Raw genomic sequence first — 21,010 nt, forward strand, 5'->3', positions numbered from 1 at the left:
CAGCTATTGCAAAATTTCGAGGTGGGATTAAAAATGTCCCACCATGCATTACGGTCCATCGAAAAGGTGGGACACTTTTAAATCCCACCGTGCCCCAAAGAGTTAAAATAATTTCTACCCAACGGACAAAAATTGTTCGTAATAGAAGCAGCGTTTATTCGTCAATTACGGGCAATTAAACGTTCATTGCTCGAAATTGTCGAAAAAAATTGTAAGTTCGGCAGGTTCACGAGTCGATACACGTTACACGGTGTACCATAGGCCCTGTAGGATCAAAGTCAGAGACAGACGGAGCTTGCAGGTTGCGTGTGGGTACCTAGATGCGCGTGCGTGTACGCACGGGGCGACGCGCGATTCGTGGTCGGTTTTTTTTTGGTGTTTTTTTTTTGGACTCGAAGGGAGCGAGTGGAGGGGGCGAGGTAGGGGTGTAGTGGACCGTGTTACCCCAACGATTCTGACCGACGCGAGGCGAGGCGAGGCGGCACGTAATCAAGGCGTTTACACACAGTTGCGTTCACACATAAGAGAGCGCTCCTAGTATCCTCTTCCTATCTACCTCATGTTGATCTACCTCATCGAGTCTTCCGATGCTTAAATATATACATTGTTGATATTGTTATCGGACAGGTAAATCATTCGATCTTATTTAGAAGTTGATACTTTTAATTACGGGTAATTGTTTGTTCATTTCGTGCTTTTTACAAGCATTCGGTCAATATTATCGTAATACACGATCTGTTATGTCATCTTAATTACACGAACTTTTTTTACACAGTTATCAAGAACAACTGTTTATTTGATAATTGTTGACGGCTTCTGAAAGAATCGATTACGCGAAAAGATATTCAGATTTTGATATCCACAGAAGTGATTTATTCTACGAAATTCTATTGTCGCATCACTCTTAGTTTCGATATTTTAATCAAATGCTTTATATTGCAAATTATTATTATTATTGCAAATACTTTAAAAACGCGAAACTCGTTTTGTAATAAGATTTCTTAACGAGTGAATCGTAACGAATTTAAAACTAGAATGCACAACGTTCAAAATACGATCGAACAATTGGGATTAGAACATGTAATTTTAAACGTGTTCAAGTTTTCAATTTTCATTCGATATAGAAATCGCAAATAAAACTTGAATCGATTAATTCTTTTAACGATAGCTATGCTTCTCCAAATATTTCACGAAATTAATAATTAATCGAAAAAACTAATTCCTGTAATTTTTTGTTTTAGATCGATACGTAGACGTTCGCAGCGAAATATGGTGGGTTACTATCAAATGGAACCGATTCCAAATACGACGATGTCGATCAGTAGCGAAATGCCGGCCGTAGAGCCGATAAACCCGGTGAAAAGTCTGGTGTGTAGTCCGGATTTAACTGTGTTCTCGGCGCCGACGTGCGGTGCCGAAACTCTATCGGCGAGTATCGAAGAAAAGACCTACCGATGCCTGCTGTGCCAAAAAAGCTTCGATCAGAAAAGTCTGTATCAGAGCCATTTGCGCTCGCACGGTAAGGAAGGCGAAGATCCTTACCGATGCAACATCTGCGGGAAAACTTTCGCGGTACCTGCGCGATTAACGAGACATTATCGTACGCACACGGGCGAGAAACCGTACCAATGCGAATATTGCAGCAAGTCGTTCTCCGTGAAGGAGAACTTGAGCGTGCATCGTCGGATTCACACCAAGGAACGACCGTACAAATGCGACGTGTGCGAGCGTGCTTTCGAGCATAGCGGTAAACTACATCGGCATATGCGAATTCATACCGGCGAACGGCCACACAAATGCACCGTTTGTTCAAAAACGTTCATACAGAGCGGTCAGCTGGTAATTCATATGCGCACCCACACCGGAGAAAAACCATACGTCTGCAAAGCCTGCGGCAAGGGATTCACTTGTTCGAAGCAACTGAAGGTGCATACGCGCACGCATACCGGTGAAAAACCGTACACCTGCGACATCTGCGGCAAATCGTTCGGTTACAACCACGTGCTGAAGTTACATCAGGTTATTTGATGTTTATTTTTCTTTAAATATTAGGTGGACTGGAAAGTAATGTCGCTTTTGCCATCTTAAATACTTGTTTATCATTTATCAGCTCATTGATTTTTCTGGCATTGAAAATTTGCACACTAGGTAACGAAAGGCTGCTGACAATGAGGGCGATTATATAATGAATTAAAGAAAGTAATGTCGTTTTTGCCATCTTAAATACTTGTTTATCATTTATCAGCTCATTGATTTTTCTGGCATTGAAAATTTGCACACTAGGTAACGAAAGGCTGCTGGAATGAGAGCGATTATATAATGAATTAAAGATAGAAATTCATTGGAAAGTTTGAATTTAATGTAAAAGAAGCGACATTACCTTTCGGTCTACCTAATATCTTCCGATTGCCGACGGTTACATTTCTATCGTATTGGGTTGTCTGGAAAGTCCATGCCGATTTTTGATAGGTAGTGCAGGTCTGAATATGTCGAAATGGCTGAAAACAAATAACATATACATATGTGTATGTACATCCCTTAAAAGGTGGAAAGTTTGTGGAACCAAATGGTACCTATGTAATACAATAAATATACGTTACAATTGAAATGTGCCTTTGAAGTTTTCTTAAAAATTGGCACGAACTTTCTGGACAACCTAATAGCTCTTGAATGCACAAACAAGCATTCATTCGGACGTGGGTAATATTTGTAGAATAAATATTTTAAATACTATTTCAAATAATAGATTCTTCATAATTCAAATAAAATATTTTATTTTGATAACGTAAAACGTAAAATAAAATAGTTTATTTTGGTAATCTATAGTTAAAGCATGAAAATAAATATTTTATTTTGATAATCTAACAAATCAAATAAAATATGTTTCATTTTAATAACATAAAGCATAAAATAGAATACTTTCCATAGTTCTTAATTTGAAAATAAACTGTGTATGTATCATACACAGATGGAGAAACTATTTCTTGCAAATATTATGATTTCTTGCGATTGAAGAATATCTCTTTCCATCATTCATTTTATGAAGATTCTTATTGACGATTCTTAATAGGAGTATTCATTGAAGAACTACATTGAATGTACGTTTATAATGCAGAGGAAAAGTACTTCGTTCGTTTTAGATTACCAAAATAAATATATTTTTTATCCAACTTCGAAAAAGGAGGAGTTACTCAATTCGATATACATATATATATTTTTTTACACTATAATTTAGTAAAATAAAATATTCCGAACTATGGTACAAATATTTTCAGTGTTTTTCAAATAAAATATTATTTGAAATATTATCTTAGAAATTTCTTATGGCAAATAAAATATTTTATTTCAAAAAATACTCGCATGATCTGAAATAAAATATTTATTTACTATTTAAAATACGTATTTTACCCAGCTCTGCATTCATTTGTTTTATTTGTATATTCACTTGTATATTTACATTGCGTGGCGCATCGATAATCCAATATCACGTTGTATGCTTATACAATCGCGTGTCCATGCTAAGCTCGTAGAAGTTTCGATTACGGCGAATTTACCATGCCATCTAGATCTAGCGGAGCTGTAACGAGGAGTATTCTCACACGCACGGGACTAACGTATCCGCCACGTTATATGTATACATACAGCGTGTCTACGTATAAGTTCGGACATAAGCGGGGTGTAAATTCTACAACAAATTTCCAACAAAAACTTACTCTTAGACATTTTCTTTGTGTCGCCTTATTCTCGAGTATTTTCACTTTTAATTTTTCTTCTACGTTTTCGACTTGACGCTCTTTAAACTGCCATAATTCCACCAAATTACAGTGCAAACTTAAAACTAAGTATACCATTCGAAAAAGCGTTAAATTTCCTAACTCCTTGATGCAAAACCGAACATTTATTACGTAGATTTAACGAGTGAAAAATTAGGTCAAATTTTACATCGTGAAAATTTCAAAAAATTTGACCTTTTCTCTATCCGTTTTTCGGTTTCGAAATAGTTGTTTGGTGGGCACTCTTTGGGAAAAAACTTCCACGAAGTCTCACCTTTTGAACCGTATTGTCAAAAAAAAATTGTGCGGTGGTATTTTAGGGAGAAAATGACGTTTAAATCCAGAAAAGCGTGGGTTTTTAGTTAAAAATCGATATAAAAATCGACTTAGTTTTAAGTTTTCAACAAAAATCGACTTGTCACTTTAAAATTAACTTGACATCGGGTTTGATGTATTTTTTTGTGACACTCCCGAGCCTCCCCAATTAAAAAAAAAAAAAAAAACAAAGTTTGGAAAAACTTTGAAGAACGACTCCAAATGTGTATAGCCCGTAAAAGCCACCATTTGGACGACATAATTTTTAAAACATAAAGTAAAAAACACTTTTTTATATCTAGAAATAAAAATATCTGGTGTTATCTCGTACCACTTTTTTTCAATCGTTTTTTAAAACGTGGGAGTTATTTCTGCCGCACCCTGTACTATACTAGACGTACGTTGCGATAGTAGCTACATAAGTTTGATTTTCTTTCTAGAATGTAACGCTCGGTAACGTAACGATGATCTGTTGCATGTTTCAGGTTGCCCACTACGGTGAAAAGGTTTACAAGTGTACGCTTTGTCACGAAACATTTGGTTCGAAGAAGACGATGGAGTTGCACATCAAAACCCATTCGGACTCCTCTGTCAGTGGTTCTCCTAGAGACTCGCCGATCGAACCAGAGATTAAGATCTCGCAAGCAAACGGTGTAAGCACTGCCAATGATAAGGAGAATCAAAAGACTGAAGAGCCAAGCGACGACACTGCTACTTACAACGCTCCACGGGAGTTTCCATATTATGTGTATTCTAGAGAGCAGTATTCGCAACCACTGGTGGTGTCTAGCGAAGGAAGAGCCTTCCAAACGATGCCAACTGTCCCCGTCGAACAGTCCCACACGTTTCTCTATCCTGAAGTTTCGCCAATGTACACTAGTTTTGGAATTCAGAGTAACAATTTTGTGGGGAACTGTTCTTCGCTTCTGAATTTGCCAGGAAACGACGCGCGCAGGCGAGTCGAGGCTGCGCTCGAAGCAGTCGAAGAAGAAAGGCAGAGGGAATATGGAATCATCCATATCGACGTTGACAGGGAACCAATTCTAACTCCGCCGAGCAGCAATCCCGTGAGTCCTGTACCTTCGCCGGATCCTCTCGATTTGGCAATTCCTGTACGGGAGACGTTAATTCTCCCGCCAAGAAAGCGGTGCAAGATGATCTTAGAATCGATGGAGAGCGAGAGAAGTGGTCTCATCGCTTCGCAGAGACAGAACTCTGTTATTCAGTTTGCTAAGGCATCGTAGTGGAAGATTTCGAAGAGATCAGTGGTGTACCGATGATACTTTTACTTTTTACGTATGGTGAAACGTAATCCGGGTCTGATGAAAAATTACGTGGAGCATCGATTCAAATTGAATACGTACCGATGATATCGATGGGCTACAATGATTAAATCGTTATATTGAAAGTTATTCAAAATTGAAACGTTTAAAAGCAACTTGTCGCGTGGAAAATAATTTCAATGCGGATTCGGCATTTCAATGCTAAATTGAATCGAAACATTCAAACTCATGTTATATTCGAATAGTGTACAGTACCTACATACAACTCGTAGAAAAGAAAATGGAACGCCCATCGCTAACCAACGATAAATTCAGAAACCAGAACTTCGTGGCGTAGAAATAAAACACGACCGGGTCACCGGAAAATTTCACTGCACAGTTTGACAATCGGAGACGGTTTCGGTTTCGATCTCGCATCGAATATTTTATGCCACCCTCAGATTTCAAAATTTGTTCAAACAAGACATTTTGGAAATGGACTACGCGAAATAGGAATATTTATTATGATTTTAATATAGTATAATCGAAGTAGCTTTCCTTTTTCCCTTGCTGGAGCGTTTAACGATAGATAAGAAGCAATCGATTCGACAGGTTTTTATAATTGTGTTAGGTTGTCCAGAAAGTTCGTGCCAATTTCTAAGAAAAATTCACAAACACGTTTGAATTTTAATGTATATTTATTGAATTACATAGGTGCCATTTTGTTCCACAACCTTTTCACTTATTAAGGGATGTATACATATTATTTGTTTTCAACCACTTCGATATATTCAGACCTGTGCCACCTATCAAAAATCGACATGGACTTTCCGGACATTCCAATACATGGTGAAAGTTTGAAGAATGTTGGAAATCATGGTGCAACATTTCCCTCGCAAACCTTAAACTAATACAGGAACGTTCGATAATTTTACTATCTTAAAGGATAATCGCGAACATTTCACTGTTGGCCAAATATTTATTTATGACAGAGTCATCTCGTAATCGCGAATTCGACTGGTTTCGAGAACTGCTTAGACGCGTCTCGTGCAAGGTTGGTCAAATTCTCTTCCAAATAAGATATAAAAATGCCCGATTTATTCGCGTTACAATAATGCTAAACGAATTCTTCACTCGCTGTCCTCCTGCGCGGAGAAAGGACTTGTTATATTTGTTTTAATTCTTGCGAATAAATCGCCAAGCTTTATTCTTTATTCGAAATAGAATTTATCCAACTTTGATCTCGGGATAAACGTCTCGATATAATTTCGCCACGTCCTTGCGTATTTTTCGACATTTCTAAACAAACAATAGTTGTAAAAAATCGTTGCTCGAAAATGGCGCAAAATGGTAATTCTGTCGCTTAGAATTAATTGAAAAATACTTGAAAAATAGGCTTTAATGGTCTTGGAACGAAGCTGTAATTTTTGGCTTTGCGGAAATTGCAATTAACAAATCCAAGGATGGTGTAGTTTTTTTCTTTTTAAATAAATAAATAAATAAATTCGATTTATCTATGAAACGTCGTCCTTGGGCTTGTATTTTAAGAAAGACATCGTTTGCTTTGCTTTCTCCGATCTTTAGCTGCGCGTGTTCGCGTCATTTTTTCATGTTTCGCGTTACGTGTACTACGTGTACGTCAAATATTTGTGTGTATGTGTGCATGCGTGTATATATGTTTAACTGCAACGGATTAGCGTAGAAAGATCACATAAAAGATCGGAAAGTCTTGAAATGAACATGATCGAGACCATTCTTTAAATGTCCGCTGAGGAAATAAAATTTCATTCATCCGCGGCGTGCTCGTATCTTAATCGAGGCGGCCATGTCAGCTGTAAACGTTAAACACTTTTCACAGAATATCCGACGAAAGAAAAGCTAGCAATTTCGAACAAATCGTCTCGTGTTAAATAGTGGATTTTTTTTTATCGTTTCGTACGAGAGGAAGCCCAACGAAAGATAAGAGTTTTTTGAAATCTGTTCGGAAATCTCAGTAAAGAAACTTCAAACAAACGATCGATCGTGTCGACTTGTCTAGTGTCTCGTGTTTCGTGTTTCGTATTTCGTATTTCGTATTACGTGTTTCGTGTTTCGTATATCGTAGCAATTTCTAATTGTATCCAATATTTATATATGATCGATAATCCCGATTTCTTGCCAAAAATTAACAAGACTGACGCAACAGTCTGGAAACAATTTTTGTTACCGAGCAACAAATTTTTAATAACGTATTACCATGATATGATGAAAGTGATATTAAAATATCTAATTGCTCAATTTCGTCGTCGTTAGAATGATATTGATCGTTAAAAATGAAACATTCGATAGATTTTGTTTTCAACCAAATCCTAAACTGATTCGATTCTTTTCCGTAAATAGTTCTTTCAACCCTCGCATTAAAATTGACTCGATACGTTGCTTTTCCCTATAACTTGGTTAAAATATTCGATCTTGTAATAATTCATCTTTCGATTTTAAAAAAATCTAACGTGACGGAACTTGCATTTAATTACGTTATTTACGAATCGTTCAATGATTATTAATTTGTTACTTACTGTTATACTTTTGTAAAATTTGGCTAGTTTCAAAACGAGAATCTTACATTAGAAGAGCCTTTAAAGTTCACCGTACAAAAAAATCGATGGTTAAACTCTGTCCGTTTTACTAAATTTTCGAGATCGAATAAAAAGACTAGCTTCGAGTACAAAAGCATCGAGTCGGGTTTACGACTCGTCAATTTTAGAAGAGCGTCAAAAATAATGTTACGTACATTTAATTGCCGATAAATAATATCTGCTACTTTAAGGGGCTCAGTTTCAATAACACGGATCTAACTGGAATATACAACTGCAGTTTCCATTATAAAAGTGAAATCGATGGGAAAAAAGTACCAAACAATTAATATCTCTGTGATAAGAACTACATAATGCCAGAGTATTGAGGGTAGCTATGCCCACTGCCAGTACAAGAGAGAAAGAAAAAGAGGAAGTGCGTGCGTGCGTGTATATAAGTATGTGTGCATATGTTAAATCGTACTGTCACGATTAATCATTTGTAGCCATCTGTATTTACACTTGGCTTCGCTCCAGTACGACGCGAAGAAATTTTTCCTATGTTGAAAACTAATTTAACCGTTTCGCTACGGTGCGCGATGGTCTAGGTCAGTTGATAGTTCAGTTCCCAATGAACGAAACGTCGCGTCGCGTCGCGCAAAAGTCTAAATGTTGCGCAAAGACAATATAGAGACAAACTGAAATAAAGTTGTACTAAACGACATTGTAGGTGTAAATGTAGTCACAAAACGTAAACAAAGTATGGACAGAGCAATATTTTCCAAATGAAAAAATCGAAACTGCCGATCCGGAGTAAGTGTACAGTTTTTTGTGGCAAACGACTATAGTCACCCATCGTAGCGAAAGGGCTAATCGATGATTCGGTAAAGTGCATCCATTACAAAAACAACCGTTAATAATATATAAATAATATTGATCGGATGTATTCCTTGTACATCGAAGATAAAACCATACGATGCTGTTTAGACTTATCGGAAAAACAAAATTAATTATAATATAAAGCATTTTTAATTAGTCAAACATTTTTTATTTAAAAAAAATATCGATATACACGATATGTTACGATACGATGAATTCGTTAGTTAAATCGTAAAGTACTAGATGCACTTCGTAATCGAATCTACTATTAACTTTTGATCTGCGATTTATAGAATAGCTTGCATATACAATACAATGAGCCATGTTCATATTTTAATAAGTAATGTAATATTTATATAGGAATGTGCGTGTGTGTATGTATATATGTATGTATGTATATTGTTTTTTTTTTCTTTTTCACACATCCAAATTCGACACGTGGCCTATTTCTATTTGTCGGACGTTTGAAAAGTTCGAGAAAGCGATTTCTCGTTCATTGTACGGATTTGTGCGATACGAAATTGATGTGCAATCATAACTTAAGTTCTCAGGATGCTTAATTTTCTCTCTACAGGAAAAATTGCTTTTAATTAATGGAATATCCAGGTATTTATTGTAAATTTAGACAATCGTTGATCGTGAAAATCGAAGCGCCTAATGCTAGTTTAGAATTTAAAAGTTTTATTTAAACTATTCAATCGAGAATTGGCCACGTGGGTACTATGTCGAAAATAGAAACGCGAATTGTTAAGTATTACGATAACGACGAGAAAAAGATTGAAATATGCGAAGAGGAGTCTAGCGTAATATTGTAATTATCTGTTATTACTTATTATTTTTAAGATACACAAATGCATGCCGAGTGGGACGTGTTTTGTCCCATCGTTGCGAGCGTGTGGAACTGATTACCTATGAAAAAGAAACGTTTTTCTAGAGACTCGTTGTATACAAGATGATTTCAACGGAACAAAAGATGATACAATCTTCAAAGAGTGCAACAGGGACGATAAAGATGTTTTTCTGCGCGTTGTTTTGTAAGCGTTATGCATCGCATTCGCGACGATCAGTCGGTTAACTTTAACGAACTAGAAAAATTCAAATAGCAAAACGACAACGTACGATGCGAAGCAAACAGACTTTTTCGTCCTCGAAAGTGACTCGCCTGCGATAAACTTGATTCCAATGGATTTTGTCCGGAAACATCAAAAGTTACGAGTTACTTCTATCGTTTTTCGCATCGACTGCAATTTCACCAAACTCGGAATCATCTTGATCATCGACAGGCACTAACAATTGTATTTCCTTGTTTTATTCCGCCAAAGTGCGTACGAATAACTTTGATAGTCAACTTCCGACAGGAAATATATTTATTTATTTAATATATACCTATATATTATACACAGATGTATTTTTCACCGAATTTCGGAACAAATTCTCGTGTATTCGCTACATTAAAATATATTCTATCGTAAATACTGTTTTCGAATATTGCGTTTAATTTCAACTAGTACGTATAATAAGAAAAATCCACTGCACTTTCTACATGCATATGTACCTAGCATCTTACAAATTCGCTTTCAAATTCATTTTCATTTGTCATTGTCATTCGTTACAGAGACCGGTGTATCGCATACGTACAATTGCATCACATTTTGCAATCTCCTTTCTTTAAATTTTACTCTTTATTCGCTCCAAATGCTGCGATAGATATTCGATTCAGAGAATACATTTTCTCAGTTTACATCGTCTACTGAATTATAACAAAAACCGCCATTGTTATCGATGATATATATATCTCCGGGATTTATTCGATTCGTATAGTAAATAATTCTTTGCATTCTTCAACTGCTTTTTTTTAATATACGCTTCTACCATCTAAGGAAATCGTATACATTCATCGAAAATAACATACTTATTATTAGCTATACGTTCGAAAATATCCAAGATTGGAAATAAATCGCCAATGTGGCACCAATTGCCTGCCATGCATAAATATATAAATAAAAAACGTATGTCTACACATACAAACGTGCAGCATACAGCACATATATATGTATAGGGTGTTCCGTAAAATGTATTTTATATACGATAACAAGCGTGGTAATCGATCAAAATGATAGAAATAGTTAGGATGTTTTACAATATCTTTTGTTCGCATTCGTTCGAGAATCGTTGTAAATTTCATACGATATTCAAAATTCCAAAACATTTGAATAAAGTCCGTATAATCAGCTTTCACTTTTTCAAAAGGTAGAACTGACGCAATCGACATGTAAATTGTTTTTACATATTTCTATTATTTCCTTCTGTTTATAACCAAAGAAGAAATATGAAATGTACAAGTTACGTGATTTACCCTGTATATACGTATACATACATATGCTATATGTACATATACATATACATATATAATCTGTGTAATAATTAAACATTATACAATGTATCGCAAAGACTATGTGACGAAAATAAGATTCGAGGAAAGTTAAACAAATATTGATTACCATTTAATCGAACCGATTATAAATCGTTACCCTACTTTTTCATACAAATAACTCGAGCCAGTTTGTGTTCAGTTAGTGTCTGAATGCTTGCAGATGTAATCTCTGTCTTCTGAACACATTGTAACTTCTGCTTTCATTTTTTTCTTTAATTTTGAAAATTGTCAGCTTTATAACTGTTTAAAGTTTTCTGCTACCTTTTTGTTTTAAGAAGTTATAATTATTAAACTAGCCAACAGATGAAAATAAGTTTTTGCAGGCTTACAGTGAGAACATGAAAATGAAGATAATCTCAGTTTAAACAAAAATTACGTTAACCATTTTTTATTTAAATGATTTTAAATAAACGTCTAGTTTTTATAATACCACTCAACTATACTAATCCAACACCAATTTTGGTACCAGTGGCGCCATCGATGGGAAGGCGCCTAAGTTTGTAGTGAAAATAGTTCCCACTGTTACTACAAGGTGGTGCTACCGATACCTTTTAATAAATCAACGTAACATAAACTAATCTTTTCTAAAAGTAACTTCAATAATAACTTGAATAAAACAATAAAATGATTAAAGCACGTGTTAATATCTCAAATTTATCGTTTTTATGAATAGTTATTTAGTGCAATAAAGTTTAAATTAAAGTTTAATACAATAAAAATGTAATGCAATTAAAAAAGTTTCAATCATACATACTTCAAATAATATAGAGTGTCCAGGTCTCACTACGTGGAGGTTACTGCATATGGAGATCCAAAAATAATTGGGTGGCTAAGACAAAAACCACATCCTAGCCACCTTTATCCTTAATCTAAATGTTGTGCCCCCCCCCCCCCTCCCGGCCGGGGATGTGTTTTTCTGAACCCCCAGGGGGGAAAGGTATTTCTAAAACATACAATATGTACTTCATAGCAGTGTTTTTATTGTCAAATAGTCCATTGACAATTTGGTTCAGTCACCTGCAACAGAAGAAACGTATATTATTCTCTATTCTTCAAAAATGTTAAAAAAATCCGTAGGTGGTCTTCTCACCAACCGTTGTTTTGATACAGGGTTACGTAGTGGCTCTGCTGTCGCTAATCATCGGAATAGCTCTGCATGACCCACGTCGACATTGGAGTACCTCTGCATTACCCACGTTGAACTTCGGAGTAGTTCTGCTTTACCTGCGTCGAACATCGAAGAACTTTTACTGGATGACGTATAAAACCTGCAATAAATAATATGTTCCAAAAATTACAATAGTTATAATATTAAAACATTAAAAGTGCAAAATCATACATTTTATGTTCTACGATGATGACACACGAATGTTAAAAAGATATTTAACTTTGATCTCTTATGTTTCTAATACATTCATTATAAATTTACTATAAAGATGTGTAGCTTCATGAATATTTCAAGTATCTAAAAAGTGTTGTGTAATGAAGTGAATGCACATAAGCTCACAAAATTAGTTTATAATGAATGTAAAAAGAAACAGACGAAAATAAACGACATCTTAGATTTTATGTGTGTACAACAAAGGTATGTAAATGTTGAAAGAATGTTTAAGTTTTCATTTTCTCTGTTTCGTTAAATCAGTAAGAAAGCATGAAAATGTATATCATCGTAGAAGTTCACAGTTTCTAGAAAATGTAGCGTGCCATAGTAAAAGTTCATCGACTCATAAAATTTATCAATTTATAATGAATGTAAGAAAACACTGTAAATTTGCAAAAGTATACAATTTGTGTCTAACAAAAGAATCTAATTATTGAAAGAATGTTTAAGATTTTACCTTTTATGTTTCATTATACACATATTTATAAGTCATTATAAATATGTTGGAAACATAAAAGATAAAATCTTAAACATTTTTTCAATATTTAGATGCATTTGTTAAGGAGATAGAAATTGTATAATTCTGCAAATTTGTACAATTTTGTTCTATATACATAATAAACTAACAAAATTTGAATTTACGTTATTTGAATTGAAATTGTAATTAATACATAAATATTATTTGTTTATGGTCAAAATGGCCAAAATGTTTAACATCATTATTTTTCAAAAAATGAAAAAAAAAACTGTAAATTTATCATTGTTATCAGGTAATAGCAATTATATGTAAAAAATGTAGGAGATAATGTAACCGAATTATCGATCAAAAATTATACATGTAACTGTTAATTAAAATTAACGATTATGAAATATAATTGTTAATTTTAATTAATCATAATTATAATTTCGATAGCAATATTAAAATTGTAATTAATAGTCTTTATGAAACAACTAATAAATTGGTAACCGTAAAGAAATGGAGTAAAAATGATTTCGTAATTATTAAGCAGAAATAGTAATAAAACAAAAGGAAAGATAATCAATTTAATCTACTAATGACATTAATTAAAGACAACATTACCTATTATTCTGCTTTCCCCGGTAAGCTGCACAATTTTTCTGGCGTTATGGTGTCCAGAAATTTCGATGGAAATTTTACACGTACAGTACAAGTCATTTGAACGGAAAATGGCCGTTGGTGAACGTTACGCAGACTCATGGCGTCATATCCTGAAACATTCAAGAATTCGAATCTAAAACAAAGTTACGATAAATATATATTTTTACTGTATCTAAGCAATTAATTAATTTGGGAAAACGAAAAATAAACCGATAATACTACTCTGCAAGATGTACTCCCATAGTACGAATTGATATTCGAACGTATATCAATTGGTACTTCATGGAGAACGAAAATGACGAAAGTGCGAAATCGATCTAATTTTCTCAAAAAACCGATTCAATTAAGAAGCAAGGGTATTAACATATCAAAGAAATGATAAGCAGTAATTCAAGGTATAGACAGCAACGATTATATGTTAATTGAATTGAATTATGCTTACCTATTAATTGCCGGATCACCGATCGACACGCACGTCTGCTCTCTCCGATTGCCGCCGAACGAAGGACGCCACGTTCTCGGCGTCGTTCTTCTGCGCATTGGGTTTTGGGTGCTCGGCCAATGAAATTTCAGCATTTAAAAGTTCCAAAGAAACGTTAAACGTGATTGGTTGTCACTTTTCAGTATCATGCGCGGTCTTTTTGAACGGAAATTGTAATTGGAAAGTGAAAAGTATGGATATGTATGATATATGTAGATATATATTGTTCCCCTTATCTGTATGAAATTCCCGAGATTTTTTCCTTTCGTTAATGTAACAGCAAGGAAGAAATTTGATTACATTTATTAACCTTACTAACTACGTTAGATGTTAACAATCGATTTCCAATCACTTATTCTTCCATGTAGCTACACACAAAACCGATGCATCATTTATTAGGACAATTTTATTAACTCTTTATTAACCTAAATTACGTATCTATTATAATACAGATCATTTATCTCACAGAACATTTATCTGAATTACATTAATTAGGTTAGATTAAAGATTCAATGGTTTAGTTTGTATGAATATCCTAATTTTGGAACAATATGACTAATGTTATTACATCTATTACTTGTAAAACAGCAGGGACAAAATTATTAAATTAAAGCATCGGTGTAATATGTTTATCAGAGTTAGGGTTCTTAAATATTTGCTTTTACATACAGTCAATAAATCAGGTCGCAGAACATGATCAGTAAAATTAATGAATACACAAATGTCAAGAACTGAGATATTTATTTTGTAAATAATACAAATTAATAATACAAATCTCAGATTCTCAAAATCTGTAATGCTTTCTGTAACTAAGGTACCATAAAATGAACTTAAAGCTCATATGTTCACTGTTTTCAAATATATATATTTGATCTTATATATACATTTTAATCTTAGAATATTATAGTATGCACATCAATGCACATTTTCATTCACAATCAGCTGATCGTCTCACCGATACTAGCGCCACGTGGATTTATGTCTCCAACTAAAAACATGGTTCCACTATCCACTTCCCCGCATCTGCGCTTGGCCCCTCTGGATGCAATGATGCATATTCATTTGTGTTGTAACTAGTTGTAATTTTTGTTGTATATACCGTGTTCCACCGTGTTCCATCATCTCCAAACATGCATTATGCATTGCTTTAACAAAATCAATTATTTACATGTAAAAAAATGTCTATAGTTTAGGAAAACATAAATAAATATATGTACACAAATTGAAACTAATATGTTCGATAGTTCTCTAGTAAAAAGATTTCAAATATCATTCAATATTATGAGCTTTAAACTAATTACACTTCTAACAATCAAATCAAACGGCTGCTAACAGTACCTCTACAACTACTATGTAACAATAGTGCTACTTATAAACACTTATAAATATCGCTTGTTATCTCTTTTTCTCTTTAAGAACAGACGAAAATAAACGACGTTCGCAGTATTAGATATGAGTTTCTTTTTTGACTTCATAAGAAATGTGTTCCTCAACATGCTTCAGTTAATTTGGTTCAGCAAACGGAGAGTAACAAATTCGTTGAGTGTATTTATCAAAACGAACACGGGAAATACACTTTCTGTAGATCTAGATCCGAAATGGGATATAAAAAACATAAAAGAGGTAGTGGCCTCTCAAATGGGTACATCTCCTGATGATATAAAAATTATACTTGCTGGAAAAGAATTGCACAACTCGACAATAATAGAGGTACGCAAGTGTAATTTAAATAAAAATGTCATCGACAGTTTATATTATTTTAATGCGCGTTGATCACACTTGATTATGATTTTTTCTACATGTTTATGTAATGTACATTTTATGTAGGTGTTATAAATTCATACAAAAATATACATTAATAACATATGTCGCTTCTTCTGACATTCTCTGCATTCTTGTAGGAATGCGATTTAGGCCAACGGAGTATATTACATGCAGTTCAAATTCCATCCAAAAAACTTAATAGAAGTAAAGATACAAGCACCATCGAAGAATTTTCAGAGTCATCAGAATTAAATGACAGCGGTGGTAAACCGATGAATGAAACTCTTACCGATTTACCTTTTGATGAATCTGATTTGCAAGAACATTCAACCACGAGAGGTATAGTAATCTTTATGGTTACACATAAATAATTAAAATATATTTCTTTTGAAAGTAAACATTTTTTATCCTTTTGTTCTGAAATGATTGCAAGAAAATGCATTTGTGTTGGTTAAAGATAAAGATCCATTTTAACGATAATCAAATGTGAAAATCCATTCTTGTCTGATAGATACTTAATGTACAGATTACATAGTATAGACACTTAAATATATTTTACAACAAAAGGATTATGGTATAATGGACTGCTAGCATATTACAAAAATATTACTGTAGTATTACCATTTATAGAACAGCAAGGAAATCGAGCACATTTTTTTGTGTTTTGTTCTACGCCGTGCAAAGCAGTTACAACAGGAAAATTAAGAGTGAAATGTGCAACTTGTAATAGCGGAGCAGTTACAGTAGATAGAGATCCTCAATGTTGGCCAGATGTATTAATGCCAAAGAGAATAACGGTTCATTGTGAAAATGATTTGTGTCCAGCACCTATATTATTTTCTGAAAATGATACAGAATCTCAAGTTTTATACGCTCGCTTCTATTTTAAGTGTTCAAAACATATTAGCCTAGGAGAAGGAGATGAAGCAGTTCCGCTTTATCTTGTAAAACCAAATTTAAGGAAGATACCTTGTCTCGCATGCACAGATGTCAGGTGATTAATCCAAGTATGATATATATAGCATGTAGTAATAATAATTTGTAATGGTTCATCCTTTTATATAGAGATATAGTTTTTGTGTTTCCATGCGAGGCTGGTCATGTTACTTGTCTCGATTGCTTTAAAGATTACTGTTCGGTACGTTTAAGAGAACGTCAATTTCAATTTGACGATACCAAAGGATATTATACTCTTGGATGTCCAGCAGGATGCCCAGATTCTTTTATTCCCGAAGTTCATCATTTTCATCTTCTTACTCCGGAACAGGTATTTCCACGAATACAGTAATCAACTGATCCACAAATATTCCACTTGAAATATTTTGAGTCTTTAATAATGTATATATTATGTATAGTACGAACAGTACCAAAGATTTGGTACGGAAGAATATGTTTTACGTGCTGGTGGCCTCTTGTGTCCAAGACCGGATTGCGGCATGGGTATTATACCAGCATCTGTAGATGATGGTAGCAATAACGATGAGTGCAGAAGGATTCAATGTATTGGTGGTTGTGGAGTATGTATATAGAAATAAAATATTTTGCTGATATAACAGAGCGATATAGCAACTATCACCACTTTACAAAAAATAAAATTTTAATTGCTCACCTAAGTTTATAGCTTTACTCTAATTTATAGCTATATAGTTTATAGCTTTAATCTAATTTTTCTCTCCATTCGCAGAAAAAGAGGATAATCTTTACTCTTTTATTAACATTTTATATTTTTTTCTTCATTTAATAATAAAACGTTTATGAAGCTGTATTTATATAAAATTCGTTTCTTATTCGTACTTGTATAAATTGCTTGGGCAACAGACAGTTTGTCCAAAAAGTCTTAAAACATGTTGTAAATTAGAAAATAATTAAAGTGCTAATACTTGCTGGAGCACCTTGTGTAAAATTTAGCTAATAATAAAATGATCAATAATGCATTCTGTTAAGTACGTCTTCTGTAGGAGATGTTTACAAGGATTCCATGTAGGAGAATGCGAAGTGCCATCACCCGAATCTCCAAATTCGATATTAAAATCTGATGGATATTTGGTGGATCCGCTTAAAGCTAAAGATGTATGTAAAAGAATACTATTTACATTTTAGCCATTTATTAAAAGGAGAATTAACTGCATAATATTCCATTTAGGCGAAATGGGATGAAGCTACCAAGAAAACTATACAAATATCAACAAAACCGTGCCCAAAATGCAGGACACCAACTGAAAGAGATGGTACACGATATATTAATCCATAAAAGATTAAAAGTTTCTTTGCGTTAATAATTTTATAGAAATGAAAATGTTGTCTTCTAGGTGGATGCATGCACATGGTTTGCACAAGAGCAGGCTGTGATTATCATTGGTGCTGGGTATGTCAAACTCAATGGACAAGAGAATGTATGGGTAATCATTGGTTTGGTTAACGCGTAGTGGTTAACCAGTATTCAAAACTATCGTGTATCATTGTAATATTATTTTGTACAAATGTAAAAAAGAAATTTCGAATAGCATTTTTATTAGAAAATAAATTCCAGTCATATGTACGTTACGTATAGAAGGAATATTTTCAGGATTTAAATGTCTCTTGAAATAATATGTAGACAGCATTACTGTGTTTTTCTTTTGATTGGATTATTCTCTAACTATACAAATAATTAATTTATCAAAATTGTTTTTGTTCTCCAAAATGTTGACGACGACAAATTAACCACTGTATACATAATAGTTATATGTAGACCTATGTCTGCATATAAATTTTGGTAAATTATTTTGAGGCAAGCGTTCAAATAAATAATTGTTTTCTAAAAGCAAATATGTAATTTGATGATTTAATCGTACATGTCTAATTGTAAGAAAGTAACGATACATGCTCGTTTAGTATATTTTATTTCAACGATTATATTATTCGATACATATCTAAAAACATTAAGACACGATCATAGGACGGATTGATTTCTCGGAAATCGGAATTAAATTGATGCCGATAATCGATTGCAAAACACATCGATTACTATTGAAACAGTTTGTAAAATAAAATGTACAAACCGTTTAATTAATCCCATTAGAAACGTTAAACGCTATTTCTCTTCTATCGCGTGGTATCAATGTAATTTTCGTATCTCGATCTTGTGTGTTGTATTCTATACTTAACGATAATTTGATATATCTATACGTACGGTAGACTTTCGGTTACTCGGCCCTATTTCGACCGATCGCATTCTCGGATGATCTATCTTCAGATAAAAACAGTCTGCCGGTAAATAGATCATCGACACATTACGCGATCATTCCTTTTTGTCCGACTAAATGTATTTTTTATCTTATCATCCCAGTAATCGTTTAAACAGTCTTTCTCTCGTTAATTTTATTTTGAATTTCGATTTCGTTTACAGCACACATATCATTAAATTAACGTTTTTATGTGGTACAAGTAGATCTTTACCATTTCTTTATGCTATATAAATATTACATTTTCATTAGCCGTATAAATTTATTATAAAGAACATTTTCGTTGATCGTATTTATCCGAATTTGTTAATCTGTCTGCGCAATTGTATATGCGAATGCATACTTTAACTACTTGGCCAAATTATTTATTTAATTTGGAAGTATCGTTGAATCGTTAAAGCTGTTTCTCTCGGTGTTGTTAAAAACGAAGATACAGTATAGGTTCCTATACATATGCATGCATAGATTATTTGTAGGAAGAACCGATAAACGATAATTGGCATTCGTTTTTTCGGCTGAAAGGTCTGGTCGTGTAAGGGTTGTCCAAGTAAAAGTCTATCGTACTGTTCGTATTGCACTTAAACGGACACTGTGTACAATTTGATATTTATTTTACGCGTCGGTTTCAATTTCCGTTTAATCGTCTAACTATAAAAAGAAATGTAGAAACGTCCGAATAGCTAGGTAGCTAAGTAGTATAAATAAAACTAGTCGCAGTTGTATCACATACTTGAATCAAATCGCCGTAGTTTGGGGAGCAGGCGGTGGTGTCAATGGTGTCCAAGCGGCGGTTTGATGATCGTTTGTTGGAATGTCTGACTCTTGATGGTGATGTCTATCGATAACCGTTGTCAAGTATCTTCTGTTCTCGTCCGACTGTACATCGTTTAGCGTATTCGTATTTTGATCGGGGTAACTGACCGGTATATGATGCTCCTTCGGAGGAGTATCGTATTCTACGCTGACAGGAGATACAGTCCCGGTCTGTTGAATCGGTTGTAAATGCAGCATTTGGGGATGATGGTGTTGCTGATGACGGTCCGGTGTCGTTGATTGGACAGGTGTCGCCTGATACTCGTGAACGTACTCGTCGACCGGAGGAACCGTGCCGTCCATCCCGTTTGGATGCAAAGAGTGATGCAAGCCGCCGTGTGAAACTGGACCGTACGATGACATCTGGTGATGCAAGTGTAGATTCAAGTTTAAATAAGATTGTTGCTGTTGGTGTTGTTGTTCCGAAAGGGTGGTGGGGTGAATCCAAGTCGAAGTGTCCGTGCAATGACCGTGTTCTTGAGGAACTGAAGATACGTTGGTCGGTACGTAGAAAGCGCATCCCGTTGCGGTAGCCGTAGCTGTGGTCGACGAGGGTGTTCCCAAACTGTTTCTGCCGAATACTCCATGCGAGGTAGAAGTTGGCGATGGCGAAGGCGACGTCGCCCATTCTTGGCTAGGCGGCAAACACGCCGGACTTGGGTTTTGAAGAGATTCCGGACTTCGCGGTGACCATCCCGATGCTGTCACGTACGCCGTCGAGTGTAACAGCTGTACTGGACTATACGGATCCGTCCTTTGTTCTGCAATTTCAAGTCCGTTCGTGTGTAAACGGGGAAATTACATTAGGAGATGAAGTATTAAGTGTTTCTTGGAATGTTTATTTTTCCAGGGAAGAATTGATTTTACTGATTTTATACAGGGTGTCCCAAAAGTCGGGGAGGAGCCGGAAATGGGGGGTAGCTGAGACGATTCTGAACAACAATTTCCTTTGCAAAAATGTCGGATGGGGCTTCGTTAAGGAGATATTAAGCGAAAACCCCGACCAATCAGA

General features: G+C 34.6%; 3 protein-coding genes and 1 long non-coding RNA gene across 7 annotated transcripts in view; 2 read left to right on the top strand and 2 right to left on the bottom strand.

Moving 5' to 3' along the window:
- LOC128873952 (Krueppel homolog 1-like) overlaps nt 1–10,263 on the top strand; it is a 12,182-nt gene extending 1,919 nt beyond the window's left edge. The window contains exons 2-3 of the mRNA XM_054118023.1: nt 1,242–2,019; nt 4,574–10,263. Coding sequence (XP_053973998.1) covers nt 1,270–2,019; nt 4,574–5,332 — 1,509 coding nt within the window. The 5' untranslated portion in view covers nt 1,242–1,269 and the 3' untranslated portion in view covers nt 5,333–10,263. The remainder of the gene's footprint in view (nt 1–1,241; nt 2,020–4,573) is intronic.
- Nucleotides 10,264–12,175: 1,912 nt separating this feature from the next.
- Nucleotides 12,176–14,334, bottom strand: LOC128873955 (uncharacterized). Of its 2 annotated transcripts, none has more exons than XR_008456530.1 (4): nt 14,159–14,334; nt 13,678–13,826; nt 12,306–12,483; nt 12,176–12,232 (listed from the first exon to the last, which is right to left on the bottom strand). It is a non-coding gene; the product is annotated as an uncharacterized LOC128873955 (long non-coding RNA). The 2 variants fall into 2 exon arrangements; XR_008456529.1 differs by having other exon boundaries at nt 12,310–12,483; nt 14,159–14,329.
- A 923-nt stretch (nt 14,335–15,257) lies between these two features.
- LOC128884599 (E3 ubiquitin-protein ligase parkin) lies at nt 15,258–18,732 on the top strand. Of its 2 annotated transcripts, none has more exons than XR_008459425.1 (8): nt 15,258–15,907; nt 16,099–16,300; nt 16,592–16,955; nt 17,027–17,228; nt 17,317–17,478; nt 17,920–18,031; nt 18,105–18,189; nt 18,271–18,328. XR_008459425.1 is itself a non-coding variant. In XM_054138078.1 (8 exons), the coding sequence occupies exons 1-8, from the start codon at nt 15,650–15,652 to the stop codon at nt 18,378–18,380; spliced, it is 1,509 nt and encodes a 502-aa protein (XP_053994053.1). In that variant the 5' UTR covers nt 15,266–15,649; the 3' UTR covers nt 18,381–18,732. The 2 variants fall into 2 exon arrangements, 1 of the variants encoding a protein (XP_053994053.1); XM_054138078.1 differs by having other exon boundaries at nt 15,266–15,907; nt 17,906–18,031; nt 18,271–18,732.
- A 211-nt stretch (nt 18,733–18,943) lies between these two features.
- Nucleotides 18,944–21,010, bottom strand: part of LOC128884533 (T-box transcription factor T) — a 15,398-nt gene continuing 13,331 nt past the window's right edge. For both annotated transcript variants that reach the window (XM_054137966.1, XM_054137976.1), the window contains one exon: nt 18,944–20,759. In XM_054137966.1, the coding sequence (XP_053993941.1) occupies nt 19,921–20,759 (839 nt within the window). In that variant the 3' untranslated portion in view covers nt 18,944–19,920. The remainder of the gene's footprint in view (nt 20,760–21,010) is intronic.

This window comes from Hylaeus volcanicus, chromosome 1 (genome assembly GCF_026283585.1).
Source record: "Hylaeus volcanicus isolate JK05 chromosome 1, UHH_iyHylVolc1.0_haploid, whole genome shotgun sequence".
In the NCBI taxonomy this organism is placed as follows: Eukaryota; Metazoa; Arthropoda; class Insecta; order Hymenoptera; family Colletidae; genus Hylaeus; species Hylaeus volcanicus.